We start from the raw sequence: 26,009 nt of genomic DNA on the forward strand, positions 1-26,009 counted from the left end.
TTTTTTTCTTTTTATCTATTTCAAAATTGTGTTTCAGTACTTGTTATTTTCGACAGTCATAATGCTGCTAGTTTAAAATCTTTCTAAAATATAGAGAGTGTCGTTTTTTAGTTTATTTTCATTAGGAATATACCTTTTTTTTTTTTTTTGGTAAAATGAATCTTAAAAGCGATTTGAACTTCTTCAAAAATGTAGATTTGCAATCTTATAAGGAACATCTAGAGATGTTAATTGAGCAGTACCTTGAAAGATCTACATTTGTGAATTGAATTCTTCCTGGAAATTAACAATACACTGCTTGTGCCTAGGCAATCCTCCGTGGCCTGAGCCTCATAGCTGAATATCTGCAGTATGAGATCATGCAAGGCAGGGGTGGTCAGAGGAATTCAGGAGCAGGAAAACAGAAAAGGAAGTCTAAAGCGCTACTACCCTTGCAGACAGGAAGTGTTCAGGCCTGGGGGGCATGAGGTTTGCTTGCGAAATGAATTCAGGAGCCAGTCTGTCCAATCCAGGAACCAGCAGGATTTTATAGGAGCCCTATTGACTAGGGAAAACCTAAAAAATTGGGCTCCAGCTGTCATTTTTAAAGAGTATTGGCTACCTGGTCTTGGGATTTGTCCAACCCTGATCTAAGGCACTGTTGCCTCTGACCGCTAATCTCAGGAGATTTACGGTGTAATTTGGTGGTGCTACCCAGTTTTCTCCTTTCTAGAAAGGAAGCTTGCGTTATTATGTGGATCTCGGCTTCTTCTACCACCCTTGTTGCTTCTTGAATATTACCTCATTGGTCATCAGGGAGCAGCACTGATGTGAGAAGGCAAAGCCCTGCTCCTCTACCAACATGGACACCTGCACACAGACACACACTGTGGAGCAAAGCATGGTGAGTCAGCAATGTGGAATAGGCAATACAGATGACTAGTCCTTTTTGTCTTTGACTGCCTTTTTTTTGGCACAGCTTCCACAGTACAGGTCCTCCTTAAAAGTGGTCCATTACCTACCACCTACACTATGTGGTTTCCTATCTGATAAACTTAATAAGAGCCCTGATACACTTGGAGCAGCTATCTTCTGGGTGCCAACACTACATTATTTCCAGAACTGGCTGTGATATTCTTTGCTACTTGACTTGACCTTCCTGACTTCTGACTTAAGCCTCACCCATATGCATGCAATTTGTCCCCTCATGGCACCAGGGTATGGTAGCTGACCCGGGCTTAGCCCAGACCTCTGTGAATAAGGGCCCCTGGTATAAAGAGGTGAAACTAAATCGGTGAGGCACACAAAGGGAAACTTTTGTGATGATTGAAGTTAATAGCAGGCACTTCCTGTTGGTTGGAAAGACTGTTTATGCAACGACACCACTTTCCTACAGTAGCCAAATATTTAAATCTTTGAAATTTTGATTCAGGTTTGGAACGGTCAGCCCTAGAGTTCCTCAGCGGATTGCAGGTTTCATATTCATGGCCACTGTACATTTTGTAAATGCAATCAGCTTTGCTGCTAAGGAAACGCCTATACGGCAGAAATGACTCCTTTGGGAATCTGAAGTGTAATTGAAAAGCAGCATGCAATCCCCAGGTATCCTCATATAGATAAAACAATAAACAGCTTTGAATCTGTCAGCTGATTTGTGAACAGTAATATTTTAACAACTGCAAAGAGATTTTCCCTTGAACTCTGGGCCGTGTTCATGTACTCGTGTGTACTTTCATTTTAAGTCCCTCCAAAACCAGTTCAATTGCATTGCCTTATGCATGATGGGCCTGACCACAATTTCTTTTGCCTTGATGTTGATTTTGCAATTCGTTTTATTGTACTTACTTTTTGGTGTTATTGGTTCCTGTGGGCAAAAAGGATCCATTTGTTTTAAGAACACTTTTCATTAACGTGGTCATGCGTTATTAAATAATAACAGTAGACGCAGCCGTATTTTGAGACAAACCATTGTTCAGCTTTGGCCTGCTGACTTAAAAACAGCCAGCGTCACGGTCCAGGCACAATTTCAAAGACTGACTTTAAATTTATAGGCTTCCGTCACATTTTTCTTGTGGCTTTTTCTGTGTCTGTTGCCCGAACAGCCATGTAATATGTTTCGGTCATGCCGCAAAATACCTGCCTCCGATTTTCCGTTCACAGTAGAGGTCTGCAATGGCCTTATTAAATTACTGTGCGGATCTTAGACTCTCTTAGCCACAACCCTATGCATTTCATAGGAAAAATCAGGAGGAACATCTTTCTCCTGATAAGTTTCTTTTGTCTGTTTGACCACACTTGAATCCCATGCCATCTTAAGACAGTTTGAGGAACTGAACTGGAAGCTGTGCAATTCTCCTAGCCCCCAGCAAGGAGAACAGAGAGCAGCACAGTAGTGACATCACCAAAGTGCTAAGGCAGCAGTGTCTGAGATCTCATGCTGCAGATACACAGCCATGAGGCTGTTGGCATTGGCGTGCCTAGGCACACTCACATACTAGGAAGTGCACTGCTATTTTTCAAGAGAAAAGCAAGACAAAAGATCTGTGTTCAAGCACAATTAACCCTTCTATATGTTTCCTATAACATAGCAACTGTCTTAATTCAGCTCCACTTTATTAAATTATGGTAATGGTTTGAACATGTTATCCGTAAGTTTATTGCAAAACACGTTTGCTGGCAGAAACTTCACACCCACACAGCAGTTGTCCCAGTTGGTCAGCCGCGTGTCAGGAGAGTAATTGCAGTAATCGCTGTATTTGTTTAGTGGTTTTAGCTGGCAAATTTAATTGCTGTCCGTAATGAAATGTTTTCTTTCTGGAAGTTTCCTGAGGTATTCATTTTACTGCCAAACGATGCAAATGCATCTTTCAAGGTGGTGTGGTTAAATACAGTTGTGTGACCTTCTTAGACTTCCTTGTTCATCAGCTGCTCTGCTGCTTGTCGACCAGGGAATGGCGTTTGTCATGATACATAATCTGGTCTGCTCTTGGTATGGTAGCCATAGCTGTCAGACAGGCAGTTATATGTACACACAACCTGGAGAATTATGGTTTGTAGTCCCGATCTAGATATTTCACATGGTTGAGTTGGAAGTTCAGATTGCTGAAATACTGATTTATTTCAAAGTTTATACGAGATTAAACTCTGGGTATGTTGTCTGGTTCCCTCTCATAACTGGCCCAAAATGTTAAATGTGGTGTAGAGTTTTGGGTAGGGGAAAATGGGAAAATGGAGCATCTGTCAGGTTTATTTTTTTTTTACTTTTGGTGTCCTTGTTGGGAAATCTCACCAATCCATCCCACATCAAGCTCTGCCACCCGGGTCCACCCCAGGTGCTGGCCAGGAGCTGTTCACGCTTCGAAGTAACACCGTTCAAGAAGATGCCGCACACTGCTCGTGCACCATACATATACTTTCTCTTATCCAACAGCCAGCATGATAAAGTCCTCTCCTAGTAGGCAACCACCTCTAATGTGTTTCAGGCTTAGTCAGAGATAGCTCTACAACTTAGCCTCTAGGGTGAAATGCGTTAGAGGTGCATAATTGGTGGGGACTTTACCATGCTGGCTGTCGGATGACAAAGTATACATATGGTGAACAAGTGGTGGGCAACATCTTCTTGTACCTTGTTGGGGAGAGGTTACTGTTTGACTTGTTGACCATGGACACTGGAAGGGGGAATCTAAAATGTTACACTTGTCTTTGGAAGAAATGTAGAAGAGATTGCCCAACTTCTTCTAGTGACAACTGTCAAAGGATTTCCCCATATTTTGAAGAGTTCCTGATGGGGCCACTGAACCTCGGCGCCAACACTTATCACACTATCCCAAAAAGTTGTAAGTTGGTTTGGAGGGGGTATGTGAATGGTTCTAAATAAAAAGGATAAAAATCAAATATAAAACACCCCCCAAAAATTGTTAATGCGTGTTAATAGCCAGGATTTAATTACCTGTATGTCTTTAGGACATAAATCATTCTAGATGTATATCCCAGCTCACCAGCCTCCTAAGTAAGATAATAAAAACCTAACCCATAGTCATGTACTGAACTGTAATTCTACACCTTTAATGATCCAGTTTTGGTTTTTCCCCTGTCCTGTCTCCTCAGCAGACATGAAGCTGTAGTTCTTCTCGCACCTCTCTGATCATGCTACCTACCCCCACCCCTCCCCTCCTGTTCACATCACTTCTCATTACCTCATTGTCTTGAGATGAAATTCTTGTTTTTCTCTCGTCTGCAGCCCCCACCTCCCCTCACCTCCATAATTTCTCTCTCTTCCCCCTCTGATGCTTGGCTTAATATTTCATGCTAATTCTCCTGATGGATAATAGATTACTGGCAAGTTGTAAGGGATGAAATGATTACTTGGAGAGCAAGATTCTGGATTTAACACTGTGTAACTCAGAGCTGTCAAGTGGCGTAGACAGAACCCTTGCCAGAGGAGCAACAGTGACTGAGAGGACAGTGCAGGTCTGTAAATTGTGTACTGCTCCCGTGTTGTAGCATCTATAGGCAGCTCAGACCTTTTGTGTGAAGTTCAAGTGCAAAATGGCTTTTGGTGTGTACAGCACTTCGGCCCGGGCAGCATCATAGAGGCTTAGTTCCATAATTTATCATTTAAATAGTTATATTCATAATAAACCTTTTGTACCACTTTCTGTATGATCTTCTTATAGAGCCTGATCTACAGCCTGGTGGCACACATTGCTCCAGCAGTACAGCCACACCTTGTCCACATCTCTGCCTGTCCTCAATCTAACCAGCCCTCCCACATGAGATTTCCACAGCGGGCCTCGTCACATATTTTTATAGCTAACACATTCTAACAATTACATTTTAATTGCTTTATAACAGATGTTGTGAAAACACATTTGGAAAACTGAAGAAAGAAGTTTTATTTTTGTTTTGGTGTAAGCTGAGGGCATCAGGTTTCTTTTGAACAGGGATATCTTAAAGAAGTCTTTCCGCTGTGTCGGGCAGTCGGCCTGTTTTGTGGTTGAATTCCGAATTTGTGCATTCTCTTCATAGGACACAATTTCCTGTGTTTAATCATTTGAGTGGAATGGTTTGTTACCCATAGCACCCACATAGATACCAAGAGGGGATTTTTATCAAGTCTGGAGCAGTTGCCCATAGTAACCAATCAGCTTCTCTTTCATTTTCAAAGCTTAAAGGAGAACTATGGGGTTAGGGCTTTTCCCCATAGTTCTCCTTAGGGTAACGGGAGGACACAAACTAGCGGCGTCCCGTCACCCCAAGCTCAGTATACCGCGAGCTACAGCTCGCGGTATACTGAGACGCTGAAGCGGATCTCGACAATTATGTCTGGATCCGCCCAGCTGCGTGAGAGCCAGCTGTACCCGCCACCTCCCCCGTCCGTTCTGCCAGTCAGCGCTGGAGGATAGGGGAGGGGGGAATCCAGCCACTCCCCTGTCACGACAGTGTGCCGTGACAGGATCGAGAAGTGAGCAAACGCCGGTATGTGTTCGCTCACTTCCCGATCTACTGAGCCGACCTGTGACAGTCTTATTGTCACAGGTCGGCTAGAACTATGAGGATGAGTCAAAAGCACTCGCCTCATAATTCTCCTTTTAAAGTATAATTAAACCTTTTTTTTTTTTTTTGCATACATTATTGCCAGCAAGCAGTATATGTTTTGATAACAAGTGTGTCTTTGCAGGTTTGCTTCTTTCTTGTGTGTTGTCTGATCCTTTTGCTGACTGACTCGCCATCTGTGCTCATAGTCCGCTGACTGATGTCAATACAAAATGGCTGTAGACAGCAAGGCAACCGTTGAGAATACTGTGTAGCCAACTCACTGCAAGAATTGTATCATTTTGGCAAAACAAAAAATCGAAATAATTCACCTAAGAATGGAATTTGATTTTTATTTTTGCAAATGCATTAATTTGCAGTTCTGTATGCATATGATGTGTTTTTAAAAAATGCATATAACAGTATATGTATAAATATTTATGTATCCATTTTATATGCATGTCTTTATGGAAAGGTGTCTTTTTTTTTTCCCCTCAAATGTTTTTGCTCTACTTGAATTTAGAAAGCCATCGTCCAGGGTTTGCGCTTTTTGAAGTTCCTATCATGATTTTATGCCATCATTAAGAGGATGCCTGGCTGTCAGTACGTCGGCCCTCTTTTGAGGCCTTCGTTATACTAGGCCTCGGGCAACAAGACACATGACAATGGCTCACGATGGGGCTTTGTACTGTCTTGTTTTCCTGTGCTAATCATGCTTTCTTCAGCCCCCTTTTACAGAAAAAAAAGCCCCCCCCCCCACACACACATTTTTCTATATTAAAATACATGAACATTTTACCTCATGATTTCAGAATGTTCCTCATCAAGTCAGTGGCAGAAGCCTTCTGGCTTTATCTCTGATGCCTTTTCTTTTACCACAGTAACACCATCAACTACCATGTAATCTTTTCTTAATTTGCATATCTTGGAATTGTTTTGTTTGTAGTGGGTGGTTTTTATCAGCTGAAAGTCTCGGCTAAATATAATATAGCAATATCCACCTCTTTGCAAGTGTTTTTTTTTTGTTATATACTTTTTTATGAATGCATTTCAAAAATGGCCTACAAATTGACGAAAAAAGTATTTAGAACTATAGAATATAATTTTATTGGTATTCATACAAAGGTTTAAATGGAATACCAGACAAAGCTTCTTTTTTTTTGGGTAGAGCAGAGAAGGGATAGAATTTTATCTCCATAGGAGAGATCTTCTCGCTTTCAGACAACAAAATGAGGGAGATCTTTTAAAATGGGACATGGCAATTAAAACCTGAGAAAGGTTCTACTTAGGGATGCACCGATAGAGTATTTGGCCGAGGACTCGTACTCTCCCAAATGCTCCTGATGACTAGCCTGATACCGGAACTCCCAGTATCGGGAAGCTGGGCGGCATGTAATGACTCGCCGCCCATCTTCCTGATTGGTTGGGAAGATGGCCAATCATGAAGCCAGGCGGCAAATCATTACCTGCCCCCCAGCCTCTTGATTGGCCAAAAAGCCGCCTCCATGCTTCCTTAAACCTGGGTAATCGGGAAGCCGGGTGGCAAGTCATTACACGCCGCCTGGCTTCCTTAACGGGACTTCCAATATCGGTATCAACAAGTACCGGAAAAAAAATATCGGTGCTCATGCTTGATACCAAAAAACTGGTATCAGTGCATCACTAGTTCTGATCCTTCCCCCAATTATTTAAAAAACAAAAATACTGGCATACAGTCATAATGTTGAATTCCATAGAAGAGAGCAAACCTGATTATTTCAACTACAACTCTTTACTAAGTTTTAGTTTTTGGATTAACAGGGATTAGAACTCAGTCAGGTTTTGGTTGCTTGTGTCTCCTCAATTCCCGTCTCTGTTACCACTTCTGTGACGGGAAATGGGGGAAATCTTTCCAACAGACACACAGACCACCACAGCCTCCGATCTTTCCCTACAAATGTTTGCGGTCGGGCTTGCAATGAAAGAAATACAGGCGATAACGTTGTTAACAACCTCCTGAAAATGCTAGATGATCAGCAACTCTGCAAAATGGCTCCTGAGATAAGCCCAGGGAGTTTGTTTGCAATCAGGGTTAGCTCCATTGATTTGTGGGAGAGGAACAGCAGTGTACAGTGTTACAATGTGTGATAAGAAAATATGGCTCCCTCCTTCCCATTACATATACAACATCCATGAACAAGGTTTTCAGCACACACTTAATATATACTACAATCCATATACACATAGATGTAACCCCAACCGCTGTCTTTGGTCAGGCAAGCCTAATTGTATGTGCCCAGCCTTCAGACAGCCCCCCACCTCCTTTGCTGTGTCTAAACACCCTGAAATGTGTCACAGTCTGTTTCACAGTCATTTATACTAATGATGTTTGTCATGTTGGAAGATGGAAAAGAATGAACAGGCAGACGTTTGCAGGGACACGAGACGGCCTGTGTACAGTGACTGGGCACACAAAAGCCTCTTGTGTCCCGTGGGCACTCATTTTCATTTCCATTGTTATTATTATTTTTTTCTTTTTCTCTGCTTGTTGTGACAGATTCGCGTGGACAGCCCTGCAGATGCCGTACTGTATGACACTGCCGTGGTTGTGCCGGGAAAGCCAATACTGCGGGATATGATATTTAGTCCAGACTGGCAGTCTGTGTACATACTAAGTGAGAAACAGGTAAGTAAAAACATAAAGTAAAATGACTTTGGGAGACATTGGCATAGTCAAATGAAATTTATATATTACACCCAAAAACGGAAATATCCATTTAAATCGCCAGATCTTTTGGGGACTCTAGCACAGTAGCTTGTCTCGGTGATGGTTTTTCCCCTGCTAAACTAGCCCAATTATTTCTTTCTGCATAATGGAGACTCCATTGTAGCAAGTGTGACACCATCATTTGGCTTCATACTGTATCCATGGCATAAAACACTCCAGCGTGAGTTTCAACATTGCTAGCAAGCTCGTATAATAAATGTTGGTTTTAATCATTATTAACAATGTTTATCATGGTGGCAGCCAAATTATGAACTGATTATACCAGGGATGGACAAATCCTAGGAGCCAGGTAGCCAATGCTCCCTACAAGTACAACTGGCACCTAACTTTTTTGAGGTTTTCTCTCAATGTTATCAATCCTGGTTGGTTCCTGGATTGGACAGCCTGGCTCCTGGATTCCATATTTGTCCACCTTCCAAGGACCTCTTGCAGGAAAGTGTGTGAAAAAAAGAACTGTGCTCCTAAGTTATAGCAGCCATCATATTATTTTTCTTTACCAACCATCCTTTGTTACTGGAAGCATCAGAGCAAACGTACAACTGTTGGCTTGAGAATTATGTCAGGTGTCCTATAGGTTGCTTGTCCAGCACACAAAATAGCTTTTTCCATTATGTAGGTGATTGTGATTATCTAATAAATGGCCGTTCCACAGGTCAGCCGAGTTCCTGTAGAGAGCTGCCAGAGATACAACACATGTGCTGCCTGCCTGGGGTCTGGGGACCCTCACTGTGGATGGTGTGTGCTTCATAGCAGGTAGGTGCCTCTTTCTATCAGATTCCAATGGCATACAAGTGTCTTAATTATTTGTGGGTCGGTCTCCATTGTCTGCTCTGATGAATCTCTACTTCTGCTAAGAGGAGCTGATGGTAGGCTCTGTGGAAATCCCTCAACCCATCCTGGCTGGTGGCAGTGTAATGGCATTGGTTTTGTTTGCTTGGCACAGCATTGGGCCTTTCAAAAAGCAACTGAATGTTGCCAAATTTAGCCTTAAAATCGTAGAAAACGGTCACAGATAACCTGACAATTTTAGTAAGCTTTATGAAGCCTAAAAAAACCTACCCTTGCAGTGGGGCTATCCCCACACTGCAGAGGTTATGTGCTGGTTTTGTGTAGGGGGCTCAAATGAAGCTGCTTTGCTTACTGGATTCTGGCACCCACAGCGGTCGGAGCAAAGGGGAGAAAGGGCTGCCAGGACCAGTCTAGCAGCCTGAAAGGACTGAGGATCAGGTATGTAAAACACCTTTTAATAGTGTTCCCTTAGACAAAATAAGCATTTAACCCTTGCAGTGCGGGGGTAGCCCTACTGCAAGGGTAGGTTTTTTTTGTGGCTGGAGTAGTTGTTTAATATCAAGCGAGCATTGCTTGAACTGCCACAGTGTACCAGAGTATTGTCGCCAGCTGTGTACACATCTTTATGTGCACCAGATAAATGGCCGTTGAGTTTTAGGTTTATTTCTGATAAACATGTTCATTAATCCTTCTTTTTTTCCCATTCAGAGATTTATGTTAGCCCCTACATTACACCAACGTAGCTTCTGCCTCCGCGGTATGCGTGTGTCTGACTAATGCTTTGCAAGATTCAGCTGATGCACGGCCTCATTTATTGAGAATGTGGCGTTTTGGCGCTGCGGCTTACTTACTAGAGAGCCAAGACTCCACATTTTCATAAATTTAGATTCATTCCTAGACAATATGTTGTCATTTTTCCCAACTAACACATTCTGTTAATGTTTTTCGCTTTACCCATTCCCCACTTCTGTGCAGAAACGGGCTTGATTGTTCAGTTGCCTGACAATATTGATGATTATTCCTGACATGCAATGTGAAATTAAATATTCAAATTGCTTGTGTGTTCACGGATTTGTGTATACGGCTTTGTGTACGTCTCTCGATTTGCATTTGATATTCAGTGTAATTTCAGAAAGAAAATATACAGGAACTAAAACTTTTAATTTTAATATATTCCTCCAAAGCTGGGATATAATTCTATTTTGTGCATACCATATGCCTTCCCCAACCCAGATATTACCTTGTAAATGTAGCGATGACATCATCACTATGCTGTACATAGCCTGTGTGGAGAACAGGCTGCAGAAAACTACCGGAGGGGGCAGATACAAGACCAGTTACCCTTTTTCGTATGCGATTGCGTTTTCGTCCAATATTCGTAAGGTTGATGGGCAGTGTACAACAGCAAATACTGTACAATCGATCGACTTTTTGACTATCCAGAAGGTTACAAAACTTCGATCGATCGATTTTCGCAAGGTTTGTTGACGTTTCCGTACGTAAAAATTCGTACGATTAACACTACACATGTGCAAACGAAAATACGTGCGGTCAATTACCGCAATTCGTCAAGGTGTTTTTTTAAACTACAGCTGATTGAACCTTGCGATCGGGGCAGAATGGGGCCACCGTACGAAAATCGTACGACGGTTCGATCATCGGACGAATGATCGCAAGGTGTATGGACCGTTTATCACTGGATCACTACACATATTTGGAAGAAATACACAAAGCCCACCAAGATTCAAGTAGGAATACACACTCCTCTTATATTTAGACAATATTTGTTTATTCCAGAGTTCAGCTTTAAATGAAAAGACTCGGAAGCAACAGCAAGTCTTCCTTGCTGGTCTTTTTACTGGCTGAGCTGGGAACATCTCTCTCCCGGAGTCTACAAAGCACCTATGAAGTCAGTGGTTGATTCCTCCTGCCAATATAGACCCATATCTGTTCTGCTTAGGTGGACTGATGCTTTAAGCCATGACTGCTGAGGCAGCTGTCAGGACAGTGATGGGATTGCTGCTCTCCATGGAGCTGTAATGTGTGGGATGTGACTGCCTTCGGTCTGGAGAATCTCAGTCCTCACCTGGGAAATGACTCCTGCTAAATCCATCCAGCTGGGAGAGATGGAGGAGGGGGAACACAGACGGCCAGACACAGACATTAGTCCTACAGCTGCACACTGACACGCCGCAGTACTGACCCTCTGTGCACACATCCCTCCTGCTGCTTTTGGGCTATAATCAATGTTAGAGGTTCATTTGAAACATGATTTTAAAGGAATAATCACATTGTAGTTCATATTAGTGGAATCTGAAGTGCCTTGATATGCAATGATTTTTTTTTCTCCTCCTTTTAGGTGGCATCAGGGTTTATTGAGGCAGTTTATCCTTTTTTAAAGCTTTGGGAGGGATGCCTATTTTTGTGTTCCACCATCCATGTAAGAAGCCCTATAGATTGCCATACATAAAGTTCCCCCTGCCCAGCTGACTTAGAGCTTTAATTTGATAGCCCGATCTTTAAAAGTGTAAGTCAATTATGTAAAATCCACTCCAAGGTGACACGGCCAGGTATTTCAGAATATCTGTAGGGTACCAGCTCATCCGCTACCAAACGCTTCTTATAGCCAGGAGTTCTGCCAATACTGTCACCTAAGCCGTGCAAAAATATGTGCCAGTTATTGTCAATTCTGCCCCTTGCTGGCTAATCTATAAAGGTTCTACAGCACAGAATCGTGTAACTAAAGACTACAGCCCCAACCCATACACTGCTTAATTAGGAAACAGTATCTATTTGCATTTAGATAATATAGAACACACATCACAGGTGAAGGCTGAATTAAGCACAATTGCAATATTTAGCATCAGCAGTTGGCCTACTGAAATTGCTTGTTATCTGAATTTATTTTAACTAATCTATTCAGTGCAAACACAGTACACAGAGTGTCATTTACATGAGTGTCTGTCCACGAAGGAAGTTACAGTCTCTACCACAGTCAGAGAGAGACGAGTGCAAGTTGGGCTGGAGCTAATTAACCTACCAGTATGTGTTTGGGTATTGGGAGGGTACCAAGCAAGCTAGCAATCTCCTTGCAGATAACTTCTTTGGTTGGAACCATTTAGATCTAAAATTACCTGTTCTATACTATGGTAAGGATTGAGCATTCCGTTCCACACTAGGGTAAAGATTGCATTCAGTTCCACACTAGGGTAAGGGCTGGGCATTCAGTTCTTAATTGTAATTGGTTGGAACCAATTAGATCTAAAATTACCTGTTCCACACTATGGTAAGGATTGAGCATTCCGTTCCACACTAGGGTAAGGGCTGGGCATTCCCTTCCACACTAGGGTAAGGGCTGGACATTCCGTTCCACACTAGGGCACGGGCTGGGCATTCCGTTCCACACTAGGTCACGGGCTTGGCATTCCATTCCAAACTAGGGCACGGGCTGGGCATTCCGTTCCACACTAGGGCACAGGCTGGGCATTCCGTTCCACACTAGGGCACGGGCTGGGCATTCCGTTCCACACTAGGGCAAGGGCTGGGCATTCCGTTCTACACTAGGGCAAGGGCTGGGCATTCCGTTCCACACTAGGGCAAGGGCTGGGCATTCCGTTCCACACTAGGGCAAGGGCTGGGCATTCCGTTCCACACTAGGGCAAGGGCTGGGCGTTCCGTTCCACACTAGTGTAAGGGCTGGGCACTCAGGGACTGTCTTAGGGGTTGATGATGAGTGATTCCCACAACTAGAATTGATATGCATCAAGTTTGGTTGGAAAATCTACTTGCAACCAGTTGGATTTTTCCCTCTTGTGAGAAGAAATACTAACCTGCCCATGCACAGCTTTGTATTTAGAGGGGCTTTTTTGACACTTCGGTCATTGACCGCTAATCAGAGGCAGCATTCTGTATTAATTGTGCTTTTTGTTTTTTTTCCTGCTCGCAAAAGTAGAAATGACTCATGGGTGAATTTTTTTTTTTTTTTTACAATTGTTTACTATGGCTCCAACCTGTTCCATAGCTCAGTAAAAGTAATCCCCCCACATACTTCAGTCTGGAATCTCCCTCCCCTCATTTATAGCCCTCATTAACTAGTCTGTTAGTTGGTTTGGAATGCTAGCTTTTCATTCTTTTGTACCCCTCCCTCCTGAACCCGTTAACTAGTCTATTAAATCGCTTTTGGATCCTGACACTCAGCAGCTGTTGTGAAACTACAAGTCCCAGAAGGCTCTGCAAGACCATGGGGGAAGCCATTTTGTCTGTATGACCAATATTTTCATAGAATTTATTTAGAACTGACATATTTCATAGCTGTGTAAGGGAAGTACATAGACCTACTGATGTCACTCTAGAGAACTTTCTCTTGAATGTCCCCACCACAGTCATACAAACACCATTATGTCAGTATGTTTTGATTTGTAGGAGCAAGCCATTTTGTTCAGTCAATCCAAATTGTAGGAAGTTTTATTACTATTATTTATGTAAACACTAGAAACCTCATTGTGGTCCTCCTTTCTAGCAATGAGAGAGCGGATAAATTCACTAGCTTTTTTTTAACTGTATAATGGGTTGTAAAATTTGGTATGGTGCTATGTTACATTGCCCTTTCTAAATACAGCTAGTGCTTACCATGGCCAATTGCCAATAGTTATTATTCTCTGCTGGACCAGACTGAAGTGAAAACACAGCTTGGCACACGAAGCCCACCAGCCTTCTTTTATATATGGACAAATCTTTGCCAAGCATTGTGGAGCAGTAATGTATTGGCACCACATTGGGCTCAATACCAAAGTGTAGAATGTGTACTAGGAAATACATAAAGGAAATTCAGAGCCTTTTTTGTAATCTTTATTTAAGGGTATGTGTTGTAACTCAATCCACCTAGAAGATCTGTCCCCCTAAAAGGGATGTTTTAGTTATAGGTGGAGCATGGTAGGCTTCGACAGCCGCTGGTCCATTGGATACAACAATATTGAGCTCTCCCTGCCATAATTCTGGACTCTGTTCCTGCCATCCTTTGAGACTTTTTCTTGTTTATATTGCTTATAATATAAAATAAATTTTGCAAATAATTACTTAAGGATAGAAATTACAATAATTACATTTTATTTAAACATGGCAGGCCACAGGCTGTCAGATTACACTACAAGTATTCCTAGATACCCTGTTTCCCCGAAAATAAGACCTACCCCGAAAGTAAGACCTAGCACTATTTTTCAAGATTCCTGTAATATAAGACCTACCCCGAAAATAAGACCTAGTTTGGTGGTAGCATGTGAGGGGGAACTTGCAGGAGAGATGGTATCAGCCTGCAGGCACATACTGTATTAAGGGGATGACAGGGGACTCCCTCCGGCCAGCGCAGTGACCGTCAGCACTCCAGTACCATACTTCACCAACTGCCCTGAAGGCGCTGCTTAATGTAATGGTACCGTAATTTACAGCACTGTTCACTGTCTGATGTCCCCACTGCTGCACCGCTGGTACAACTGTCCTTGATGGCAAAGGAAGACGGCGCTGTCGAAAGCAAGGCTGCGGCGGTGGAGGGTGCAGAGCATTAGCCGATACTCCCTCTATAGCTCCGGTTACTGTGACAGGCGGAGTGATACCAGATAACTTTGGATTGTTGTACATGAATAACTTTAGATTGTTGTACATTTTGTTGCACATAAAAAAAAAAAGACATCCCCTGAAAATAAGACCTAGTGTGTTTTATGGGGGCAAAAACAATATAAGACAGTGTCTTATTTTCGGGGAAAGACGGTAGAACAATCCTTGCAGATTAGCCAGATTACGCATCCAGCTTTTGCAGCAGAAATATTTGTAAAGTGCAATGGCATTAGCCACTAAACTGTCATTTTGTGAGAGCTTGTTGTCTTCAGTCCTCTCCAAATGATTGTATGAACACATCCCCCCTCCCCCAAATCTTTTATTTTTTCTCTTTGTGTTTGCCCAAAACACGCCAACAATACCCCACCCACTGATTTGCAGCCTCCATCATTAGCTTGGCTCCGGTCCTCACATTGTACCCCCGGCAATGCCAGGCATTCTCCCAGTGGTAGAAATGAGGGCATTGGATGGGTTCTGCAGTTGCACCTGCTCTGTGTGCCAGGCCAGGCTCCGAGGCTCTGCTCCATTCCATCAAGGGCTTGTCAACCCCCTCACTGTCTTCTCTTGTGTCACTCGGGTCCTGTAGAGGTGGAGCAGTGCCCATCGTTTGATGTCTTTTTACAAGGCACTCAGGCTGTCTGTGCGGGGCCAAGTCTTGTTTCCAAAAGAATGCTTTTTACAAGGGGGACAGCTGCTAAAATGATTGAGGTCTCTAGAGCGGCTGTCTGAGAGAGACTGCTGGGTTAGCATAGCTTTAGGGAGAGCACCGCTAAGCTCTGTAGCTAAAATGGTCACAACACAATTCCGAAATAATTTTAGATAATCGGTGGTCCTCTCTGGAAAAGCAAAGTGCCCACTTGGCTGTTAACCTATATCACACAGCATTCTACTGTGGGGTGCAGAATTAGTAAATGGAAGCTAAAGGAGTATTTTCAGTCAAAGCATGTTTTGGAGCTATTGTGTTTACAAGGAATTTTTGATCATTTTACATTCTTGCTGTTTCTCATTTTCATTAGAATATTTTATGCACAGATTTGTAGATAGTCCCTATCTGTATTCCAGTGCAATTACAAGCCTGCATAAGTATAAACACATATGACTGGCCCTATATTGATATACAGTACTGTATATAATTGTACACTGGAGATAGAACAAAGGTTTAAAAGAAATAACACAGATTGGTAAGGTTATCACTTTCACACATACTGTATATCTTAGATCAGGGCTGGACAAATTTGCTTTGAATCTAGGAGCCAGGTTTTTTTTTTTAAACTAACAAAGCTTTATTTCTAGCGACAGTTGTTATTTTCAATTCCAGTTTTTTAATTGGCGCAAGCGGTGACATGCAGCGCAATTGTCTGTTTCATGCAAAGGCGCACCCGATTTGTGTTTCTGTTGGTATGTGCAGGGGGCGGGGGACTTTACACTTCTTTTTTTTTATTTTATTTTACTTAACTTTATTTTTTATCCTTTTTTACTTCATTGCTATCCTAATGGGGGGAGGCTCTCACAATCCCCCTATGTGATAGCACATTGGAGATGACAGGTTCTCTTTAAGGTGACATTAGGGGTTCATTAGACCCATAGTGTCACCTTTCCACTTCAATAGCTGTGGCTGGGGAATGACAGCTGCCTGCTGAGGCAGCTGAATATAAACAAAGCAGGCAGTGGCTGGTAGCAATAGCCAGCCTCCTATTTCAAATTGCAATAGCAGGCTGACTATTGCACCCACCCACTGCCTGCTGTCAATCAGCAGAGGAGGGAACTGAAGCAGAAGTTCAGATCTTCCTCTGCTGGTTTGCAGTAGGGCGCGTGCAATAGCCAGTCTGCTATTGGCTGCTGCAATGTAAAATACCCAATAGCAGGTTGGCTATTGCTCCCGGCAGCTGGATGGGAGCCTGGTCGCTGGCTTTCTACCACTAGAGGTAGAAAGAGGGGGCGGGGCATGGGGGTGCAGGGGGGAATGAAGAGTTACAGCGGCTGACAGCAGTCTCTCATCCCAGGCGCCAGAACGCAATTTCTAGTCGCCATGGTGACCTGGCGCCTGGGATTTGTTGAGCTCCTTTTTAGATGTAAAGGTAAGATTCTGGAATAGAATAGTGGAGAAAAGGCCCTGTGTATTGGAGCTTAGACTCTGTAGTAACACTGAACTTTGAGCTGAACACAATCAGACAAACTACTTAATGCTGTTTTTGTTTTTTTTTCCCCATTTTGCCTTGACCTGGGTATAGAGAACACCGCACAAATCAGGATGCAATAAAAGCCGTATGTTTGTGCAATAGCCAGCAGGAACAATTGGGTGTGTTTTTCGTGTTAAGGGATATCACTTTTGAAACTTCAGATTGTTCCTGCTCTCTGTTGAATAAGGACACGTCTTTTATTGCATCCCGGTTTGTGCGGCACTCCTTATTATTTCCACTTTTGCAACCAAATAAGGATAACAACTATTTTATATGTCTTGCATGTTCCTATTCACATTGTAGAACTTTTAAAAGATTTTAAAATTGCTGCTTACCTTTCTCTTGCTCTTTTCTGAAAACTCCAGAAAGGAAGTTTTCTCATTCTTTGTAATGTTAAAGGGGGGGCTGGGGAGTTAAGCTGCCCATACACTATTATTTTCTACATTCGACCTGTGGGCTGAACAAAGAAAATATTGCAGATTCCTCCATCAATGCTTACGAGCGTTGATCGAGGAATCTCCCACTGTCTTTGTATTCTGACGGCGGCCGCTCATTTGCTGCCGCCTGTGTTTGTTCAAAGATTTTCCAACTGGCTCCTTTGATCAACTAATCGAGGGATGCCGCCTGAAAGGGTGCCAACTGCAGCACCCACTGTACAAATTTCATCTGGTTCACCCAGAACCGGGTGAAATTTGCATAGTGTATGGCCAGCTTTAATGTTTAGCATAATTAACCCTGTCTGTACAGTGCTGACAGATCTCATTATCAGTTGTAAACTAGATTTGAACACTGTCTGCCCTAACAAAGGGTTTAAGACTTATGGGCATTGTATGTTAATGAGGGGAAACTCATCTCCCCACTAGTTGCCTGGCTTTCTCTGGCTTTATTATTTGATCCGGAACAAGCACTCAGATTAGAATGTTTGAATGAAATCGCCTGATTTGTGTGTACTTGTTCCAGGTCAATGTCTTAGAAAGTACTGAAGCCAGCGGACCAGTAGGATTTTTGCTATAGTAGGACAGCCAGGCCACTAGCACTTTCATAAGAGGCCCATATTTCTTTCAGTACTTCTTTCCTGTGAGCTATTTTTGTGGAGTATATGGAATGGAAAAGCGGATGGAACAGTTGACAGGAAGTAGGCAGTCATGAAATAAATACGAAGTAATGTGATGTCTACACAATATGGTGATCCTCTCTGAGGAATCAGTGTCACCATAAACATGTATACTGTGTGCAGGCATGTTTATTGGAACAGTGTTCCCCACTCTCTTCCCCCACAAATGTGAGCATGGTCAATAGTACAACCCCCCAGCTAAGGTGTGCGCCGCTGTCCTTCATCGTTACTGGCTTGCAGTATAATTGCGTTGGGTGTTCTCCTAGCCTGTATGATGTGTTGTGAGTGCAGAGTATAGATAGCGCTCGGTGCTTTTCATGCCTTCCACCTATTTTTATTTGCCTGTGTTGTGGCAAGGTCTGGATTATCGGCCAGCTCCACACTCCTAATCCTATTAGGAGGGGCTCAAATCCTGTTTAAAGAAGCCTGATCCTCTGGATGTGCTCAGTGTGTGACCAGGGAGGGTCTGCATACACAGCTGTGTGATAAAGCCCCCTCAAGGCTAGCTCTGCTGAGTGTGCGGCTTACTTTATACTGATAGAAGGTCCTGGCCGCTGCTGGGAGGGGGCTGGTTCAGGCCTGTCCTTGCTCTTTCTCTGTTCTTCACTTTCAGTTCTGTGTTTGGTCCACTTTATGTAGTATGCTTTGACCTGTTTGCCTTTCCACATTGTTTTGGCTCTGTCCAGACCTTTTTACTTCAGTTCTTGAGCTTGTCATGCCCACTTTCCCCTGGATATGGGCTCTCTCTCACTCTCTCGCTCCATTTATTAAAGTATTTGTAATACTTTCCACTTAATCTTATGATCCAGGCACCCCTAGCGAACTGCATGACCAGGTTGGTGACTTCTCTGCAGGTAGGAAATACAGCTGGGTCACTGACCTACTCCCACCCTGCTGAATTTAAAATGAAGAAGCATCACCATGCTGATGGTCATCACTGCTTTCTTTCCCTGCCAGTAAGCTCCCAGCATTATACTAACAAGAAAATGTCTGATGTTGTAGAGGTTGACCACCTTCCACCCAGTCTGCGCTTTTCTTTTCTGGCTAGCTTGGTTGAGTGAAGGGGAGTTATCATTTATTGTTTTCTCTGTCTGCCTCACTTGTCCTGATTCTCTGGCCCAGCCCGACCTGCCCTGTCTGTCTTTGCTTTTTTTGCACTCTATACTTAACACATTTGATCACAGATGTAATACAAAACCCTGTGTATACCCTGTGAGTGAGTCTGGCCAACATGTAACAATGCTCCCTTTGTGGGGAGATGCAGGGTGAGAGTGATGTAGCAAGTGAAATGTTCTCTGGCCTGCTGATCATTTTTAATGTACAATACAATGTATGGTACAGATGGTGGAGGAGACATTACCCTATTGGCTTTCCTCCTTCTCCCACTCTTGTCCTTTGCTAGATAGAGCCACAATGGACTTTAATCTAATTAAATAACCAGTTCCTCTTAGCTTATCCACATGTGTATAAAGAATAGAAATATACCAGCAAGGGTTTCACCGTGACATCGACATCACTAGAAAATATTTCTCAGCAGGTTGGTACATAAAGGAAACCGGTTTATATCGTGCCTGATTGTGTGGTGTGACAGGTCCGGCGGGGGGGACGGTGTTAGTGTACACTCCATTCAAGTTTCTGCACAGTGACCTGCTGTGCTACACCGCGTGCAGGGTAAAGAAGCCAACATGTCTGCATTTTTTCTATTTTTCACATCATAGTGCACATCACACCCGCATTGTGTTGTGGGCGGCACACATGGAAAACAATTGTTTTTGAAAACACCTGGAGTTGATATGCGTTCAGTTACTGAAAAATTTTAGTCACCTCTTATAGTGTGAATGAGCCCTTAATGGGGAAAGGATTGCTGACCTATGGTAGTAATAACTCATAATATGTGTTTGTTTAAAAAACACTAGATGTTCCCTTTAAGAAATATGTAGCTTGCTTCCTATGTGTGTGTGTACTATATCTCACTACTATGAGTACTTTCTCTGCCTCCTCTGTTCTTGTGAGCAGCAGAACAGCACAGGGTTAATCTGGCATGGCTGTGGCAGTCTCCGTGCCTCTGGTCTGGCACTGCCAGTTGCTCAGGCATCTTATTTTTACTGAAATGTCAAATCACCCAGCAACAGCTTGCTTTCCAATACTAATGAGCCCACCTTCGGAGCCGCATCTCTCTTCCCTACAAAACTATTGTTAACCGTTCCTCTGCCATTGGCATGCATACCTGTGCTCGCGTGGATTTCCTCCGGGTACTCCGGTTTCCTCCCACGCTCCAAAGACATGCTGGAAGGCTAATTGGCTCCTCTCTTAGTTGGCCCTCTATGTATGCATGTGAGATAGTGACCTTAGATTGTAAGCTCCTTGAGGGTAAGGACTGATGTGAATGTACAACTATGTAAAGTGCTGCGTAAATTGCCGCGCTATTTATATAGCGTAAATTGTCGGCGCTATATAAATAACCTGTAATCAAATAAAATTACGCAGTGCCTCTCCGGTGGTGGATCTGTTGTTGGAGTAGAGTGTAATGAAAAACATGAAGGCTTTCATTTCCTACACTGCTCCGTCTGAAAGGGTCAGTCCAATGGGAGTTCAGCTTTGGATAGCTACCAGCCGGCTGAATCACCCACAACTTCATTCTACAAGTAAACAGATTTGTGTGTGTGGTGTTAGGATTTGTGCACTGGAAGTCCTAGTCTCGGTGCCACCAAGGACGCCGTCCTTATAGCCTTCTTTCCTGTGTTTGTGTGGGTTTCCTTCAGCTGCTGCAACAATATACTGATAGATTAAAGCAGACCTCGTCGAAACCATCCTGCTATTTATTTAGAATAATAAAACTGCTTGTGGAATTACCCTAAACTCCAGGATCCCTGAACCCCACTGTGAGACAGAACGACTTTATGACATTGTTCAGTGTTGTTACTCTAATAGAATTTGGGCAGTGACAGTTCCATAGGGAGGGGTTTACATGGCTTGTAGGAGGAGGAGAGAACAGGCAGGACCACATCACTGAGCAGGTTAGTAATAGGAAATAACAGCAAAAGGTACAAATCTACAGGCTTGCAATGGTGGTGTCACCTCCTGGCTTCAGATTCTGGTAGCAGAACAATAGGTTCAAAGGAAATCTGTCATGAGAGAAGTGATGGGGCTGCTGCCGCCGGCCTCCTTCTGAAAATGCTAGTTTCCTGACTGTTAGGCGAACCCCCTCTGGCTTTAATGTTTTGTAGTCTCTGACCTGGAACATGCAAGCAGGCCAGAAATGTCAGACGTCCTTATCTGCATACCATCTCCAGGTCACTGGGTCGCCATGGCAACCAGGCAGCTAGCATTATCAGGGGAAGTCAGCAGTTGCTTTTTAATATTGCATATAAGCTATATATGATTCATCTATGGGTTTAGTTGATCGGAGTTCCACTTTAATTGCCTTCTATCTAATTGATGGCATTAGAGTGTAAGCGCCTCTTGTGCAGACAGACTGGTGTGTGTGTGAAGTGTTTTCTATGCAACACTGTAGAGAAGGGGTAGGCAACCGTGGCACTCCAGCTGTTGTGGAACTACGAGTCCCATGAAGCATTGCAAGACTGACAGCCACGGGCGTGACTCCCAGAGGCATGATGGGATTTGTATTTTCACCACGGCTGGAGTGCTGAGGTTGTTTACCCCTGCTGTAGAGTGTCAGAGCCAAGTACATTTATGATGGTATGTGACTGTGGTGGGTACATTAGAGCGCAAGCTCCTCTGGTGCAGAGACTGTTGTGAATGGTACACCATTCTCTGTACTGCACTTTGGAATATGATAGCTATGTAAATGTAAAATATTGACTGTGGTGAGACTTTGGAGTGTAAGCTCCTCTGTTGCAGAGGCCTATGTGAATGAATGGGTGTTATTTGTACAGCACTGCAGAATATGTTGGTTCTATATAGAAACAGGAAATTAAAGAAAGAAAAAAACGTTTGACGTAAACGTTTTCTTGCAGACTGGTTTGCAAACATTTGTTTTCATAACTAAGCTTTAGAATGGCGCTTAATCCTCTCTGTGCAATACGAGACACTGGGCCTGGAAAATATCTTTTAATACGCACAATCCATTTTATTTTTTTCCCCTGCACTGTCAGTATAATTCATGGAAAGATGAAGTGTATCCCACTTCAGAGGTCAAATCTGTTAATCGCTGGCCTGCCTCTCCTGATAATTATACCGTGTCCTCATCTCGTGTATTAAATGGTAAGGCCGTTAAAACGGTAGTAAATCTTAAGGTCTGTCCTCTTCCACCCAGGCAGGGTGCCTACCCTCCTGCGCTGGCTGTCAGCACTCTTCCCCCACCCTCCTCCCTCTGGCCTCTTTGTCAGCACCGTGGCCCTCTTGCCCCATCCTCCCCTCCTCTGCTGGTGATTAAAGTAGTTGTGTAGTCTCTGGGTGACCCTGTGCAGTCCCTGGCTAATATATGACTGGAGCTTTGCTGCATCTATTCTTCCTCCAGGGAGTAGGAAGTGGCTGAGGAACAATACAAGCCTAGTGTGCCGAGGGGGTCATTCTCCAAGAAACCTATTAGAAAATGCAGAATGCTTTGTGCTAATGAAACCGTTTACGAGCGCAGGAGGGCAACATTCTTCCGGTCACTTGCACGCCCAACCATGCAGGGGGACAATGAGCTGTGGGGATTGTATTTCTCCATCCCCCTAAGGACTAAAGGAGGGAGCTAGGGTGCCTCTGCCACACACACAATGGTAGCGACTGTTCTGAGACCCCCTCCTCGCACAGTCCTCTTAGCGTATTGCTTTGTCTTGCTTCTCTGGGCCTTTATGAACTCTGTCACTGTCAGGTTTAAAGGACCCATAAAGCTAACTCAAACTGGCTTTTATAAAAGAGCTATTGATAAAGAAGTTCAGATAAATGAGAACTGTTGCGACTCGCAAGCCTATCTGATCTGAAGTGAGGGCAGTCCTGCATTTCTTTTAAAAATGCTGTGGAGGATCGATAGAAGAACTCCGCCGAGGACTGTTGCATCTGAAACAGGGCACAAGTCTCATTAATAAATACTCAGTTGAAAAAGATATGTATTTAACTGCCGAAAGATTTGTAATTCTGCTGAGCCAGTCTTGACACCCCAAGCATATGGCACAGCTAGGCCTTGATTTCAGTGGCAGTTAAGCAATACAGCTCGGTGCACAAAGAAGCAGCAATATATCAGACAAACAATTCAGTAGCATTGCCAGAACCACACTTTGCAAATTCTACCTATACTATGCTTTTCAGGATGCTCCCTCATTGCCCTAACTGCCAATGTGTTGCTCCTTCACTGTTCCCTTGCTGGCGATTGAATCTAGGCAGGGATACTGCTGCTGGCAAAATGTTGTCACTGACCGAATCACCCATTAGACATATAGTCATTTGTGACTCCACATCATCCACATGGCAAGAAGAGAGATCCCTCTTTCACAGCTGCATTCTCCTAGTTGCTGGTTGTACAGAATGGTGACACCATTGTTTGGTTTTGTGATGCCCATAGCAGTTGTGGCTGGCAATTGCTTGTTAGGTTGTCTGAGAGTCCAGCATACAATTTATTTCGCCATCAACCACATCAAATGTAAATATCAGTTTTTGGATGGAGATGGCCTACAAATGTATTTCGTTGCGGTAATTTCCTGTAAATAGATTTTCATTGACAAACACGGTTATAACCTCTCCTTTCCTAAAGCAGCACGTAATGTATGTTTTGTTGTTTATTTAATTACAATTATATTTACCAGTAAGCCACAAAACAAAAACTTGGAAAAGCATTGAGCAACCGCTGTCAGCATTTTTATTTGTGGTTAGTAACTTATGATGGAAGATATGATGCTGCATACGATGTGTTTTGACCTTCTGTTACACAGTTTGGTCTGTTTATCCTTTTGTGTGAAGTTTTGCTCTTTCCCAGCTGTATTTTTTTTTATTAGTATTTGCTGTTGTGTTTTTCATGGTAAGTACATTAGATGTATTTTCTCCCCATCTAATGTGCAGAGATCATGTGACATGTCACATACGCTTCAGCAGATGGTGCTAACTCATACTCGCTTGGCCTCTGCTGATCCCAGCCAATATCTCCATATTTTGTCTGAACAATCAATACCGCTAGACAGTGTAGCTAACCTTTACACAGAGTATTTTTTATTGATGTCATGTATAATGGATTCTGATTTTAGTTCTATAACTCAATGATCACTGCGAATGTGCAGTACAGTACATGGGCAAAAACTTGGGAGCTGCACTACAGGCTTCTGTCCTGCATAAGACTTCTTTTTTTTTTTAATATTAGAAGTTAATGCACAGCTCTACCAGGCTCCTTTGATTCATTTCACTCAGCATTAAAGCTTTATTGTAGAGTAAATCATCTGACACCGGTTCTAATCCCTTCCCACTCTATACTGTAGAATAACTTTAGCAAGTACACATTTGGAATTCTTATTCATTTTTCATGTTTTTTTTTTTTGTGTTTAATTTGTGCCTTGCTTTTATTAAAGCTGAACTCCAGGCACACACATGGTCACACACGCACAGCCAAAATTATTGGCACCACTTCATGCAGAAAATTGTTGCAATTACAATGTTCTCGTGTTTCTTTTGCTTATATTGGTAGGACACAAAAGTGGAGAAAAAAAAGCCAAATCTGACACATTCCTGATTCCTTGAAAGTCTCAAAGTGGACTGGACAAAATTATTGGCACCCTCAATTAATATTTGGTAGCACATCCCTTGGAAAAAATAACTGAAATCAATGGCTTCCTGTAACCATCAATGAGTTTCTTACACCTCTCTACAAGAATTTTGGAGGACTTTTCTGTCGCCAACTGCTCCAGGTCTCTTAGATTGAAGGGCTCCTTTTCCCAACTGCTGTTTTGAGATCTATCCACAGGTGCTCTATGGGATTCAGATATGGACTCCTTGCTGGCCAGTCCAGTACTCTCAGCGCTTTGTCTGAAACCATTTCTGGGTCCTTATTGATACGTGCTTTGGGCCAATCTCCTGCTGTAAGCATGACCTCTGACGGAGACTCAACTTTCTGACACTGGACCCTACATTGCACCCCAGATATCTTTTGGTAGTGTTCAGATTTCATAATGCCATGAACACAGTCAAGACATCCAGTGCTTGAAGTAGCAAAGCAACCCCAAAACATCAGTGAACCTCCACCATGTTTGACTGTAGGGACTGTATTTTTTTAATTAAAGGCCTCATTTCTTTTTCTGAAAACAGTAGAATGATGGGCTTTACCAAAAAGCTGTCATTTTGTTTCACCTGTCCATAGTACATTCTCCCAAAAGGATCTTCGCTTCCTCAGGTAAGTTTTGGCTTTTTTATGTTTGTGTCAGCAGTGGGGTCCTCCTGGCTCTCCTACCATAGCGTCCTTTTTCATTCAGATGGCAATGTATAGTGCGAGCTGACACAGTTGTACCCTATGCCTGAAGGTCAGCTTGAATTTGCCTGGAAGTTGATCGAGGGTCTTTATCCACCATTCGCAGAATCCTTGGTTGCAATCTTTGATCAAATGTTCTCTTTCGCCCACGTCCAGGGAGATTAGCTACAGTGCCATGGGCTGTAAACTTCTTGACAATGTTGCGCACAGAGGACACAGGAACATTAAGATCTCTGGAGATGGACTTGCAACCTTGAGATTGTCCATGCTTTTGCACAAAATATTTTTCAGTTTGGAGAAGGTGCCAATAATTTTGTCCAGGGCATTTTTGGAGTTTTGTGTGGAATGTGTCTGATTTTGCTTTTTTGTTCTTCACTTTTTTTTTGTTATACCAATACAAACAAACATGAGCATGCCTAAACATTTGTAATTGCAACTGGGGCTGCAGAAATGAACGATTTCTCGATTGATCGATCAAAATTCTTTTGATAGCTAATGAAAACACTCACCTCTCCACGGGCTTACGGAAGGCCCGTCGGAGATCCGGTGACGTCACGGACATCGACTTCACCGGACTCTTCACCCTTTCCCAAGTGGCTCCGTCGGCTAACGAAGGGAAGGGGGGAGGAGTCCGGTGAC

The 26,009-nt window shown here is 43.1% G+C and overlaps 1 protein-coding gene across 6 annotated transcripts in view; it reads left to right on the forward strand.

Moving 5' to 3' along the window:
* Positions 1-26,009, forward strand: part of PLXNA3 (plexin A3) — a 106,348-nt gene that overhangs the window by 19,355 nt on the left and 60,984 nt on the right. For 5 of the 6 annotated variants that reach the window (XM_018559180.1, XM_018559181.1, XM_018559176.1 and 2 more), the window contains exons 3-4: positions 8,051-8,179; positions 8,934-9,034. In XM_018559180.1, the coding sequence (XP_018414682.1) occupies positions 8,051-8,179; positions 8,934-9,034 (230 nt within the window). The remainder of the gene's footprint in view (positions 1-8,050; positions 8,180-8,933; positions 9,035-26,009) is intronic. The other variant, XM_018559177.1, reaches the window with a different exon arrangement.

This window comes from Nanorana parkeri, unplaced genomic scaffold (genome assembly GCF_000935625.1).
Source record: "Nanorana parkeri isolate BGI_ZX_2015 unplaced genomic scaffold, ASM93562v1 scaffold380, whole genome shotgun sequence".
Classification (NCBI taxonomy): Eukaryota; Metazoa; Chordata; class Amphibia; order Anura; family Dicroglossidae; genus Nanorana; species Nanorana parkeri.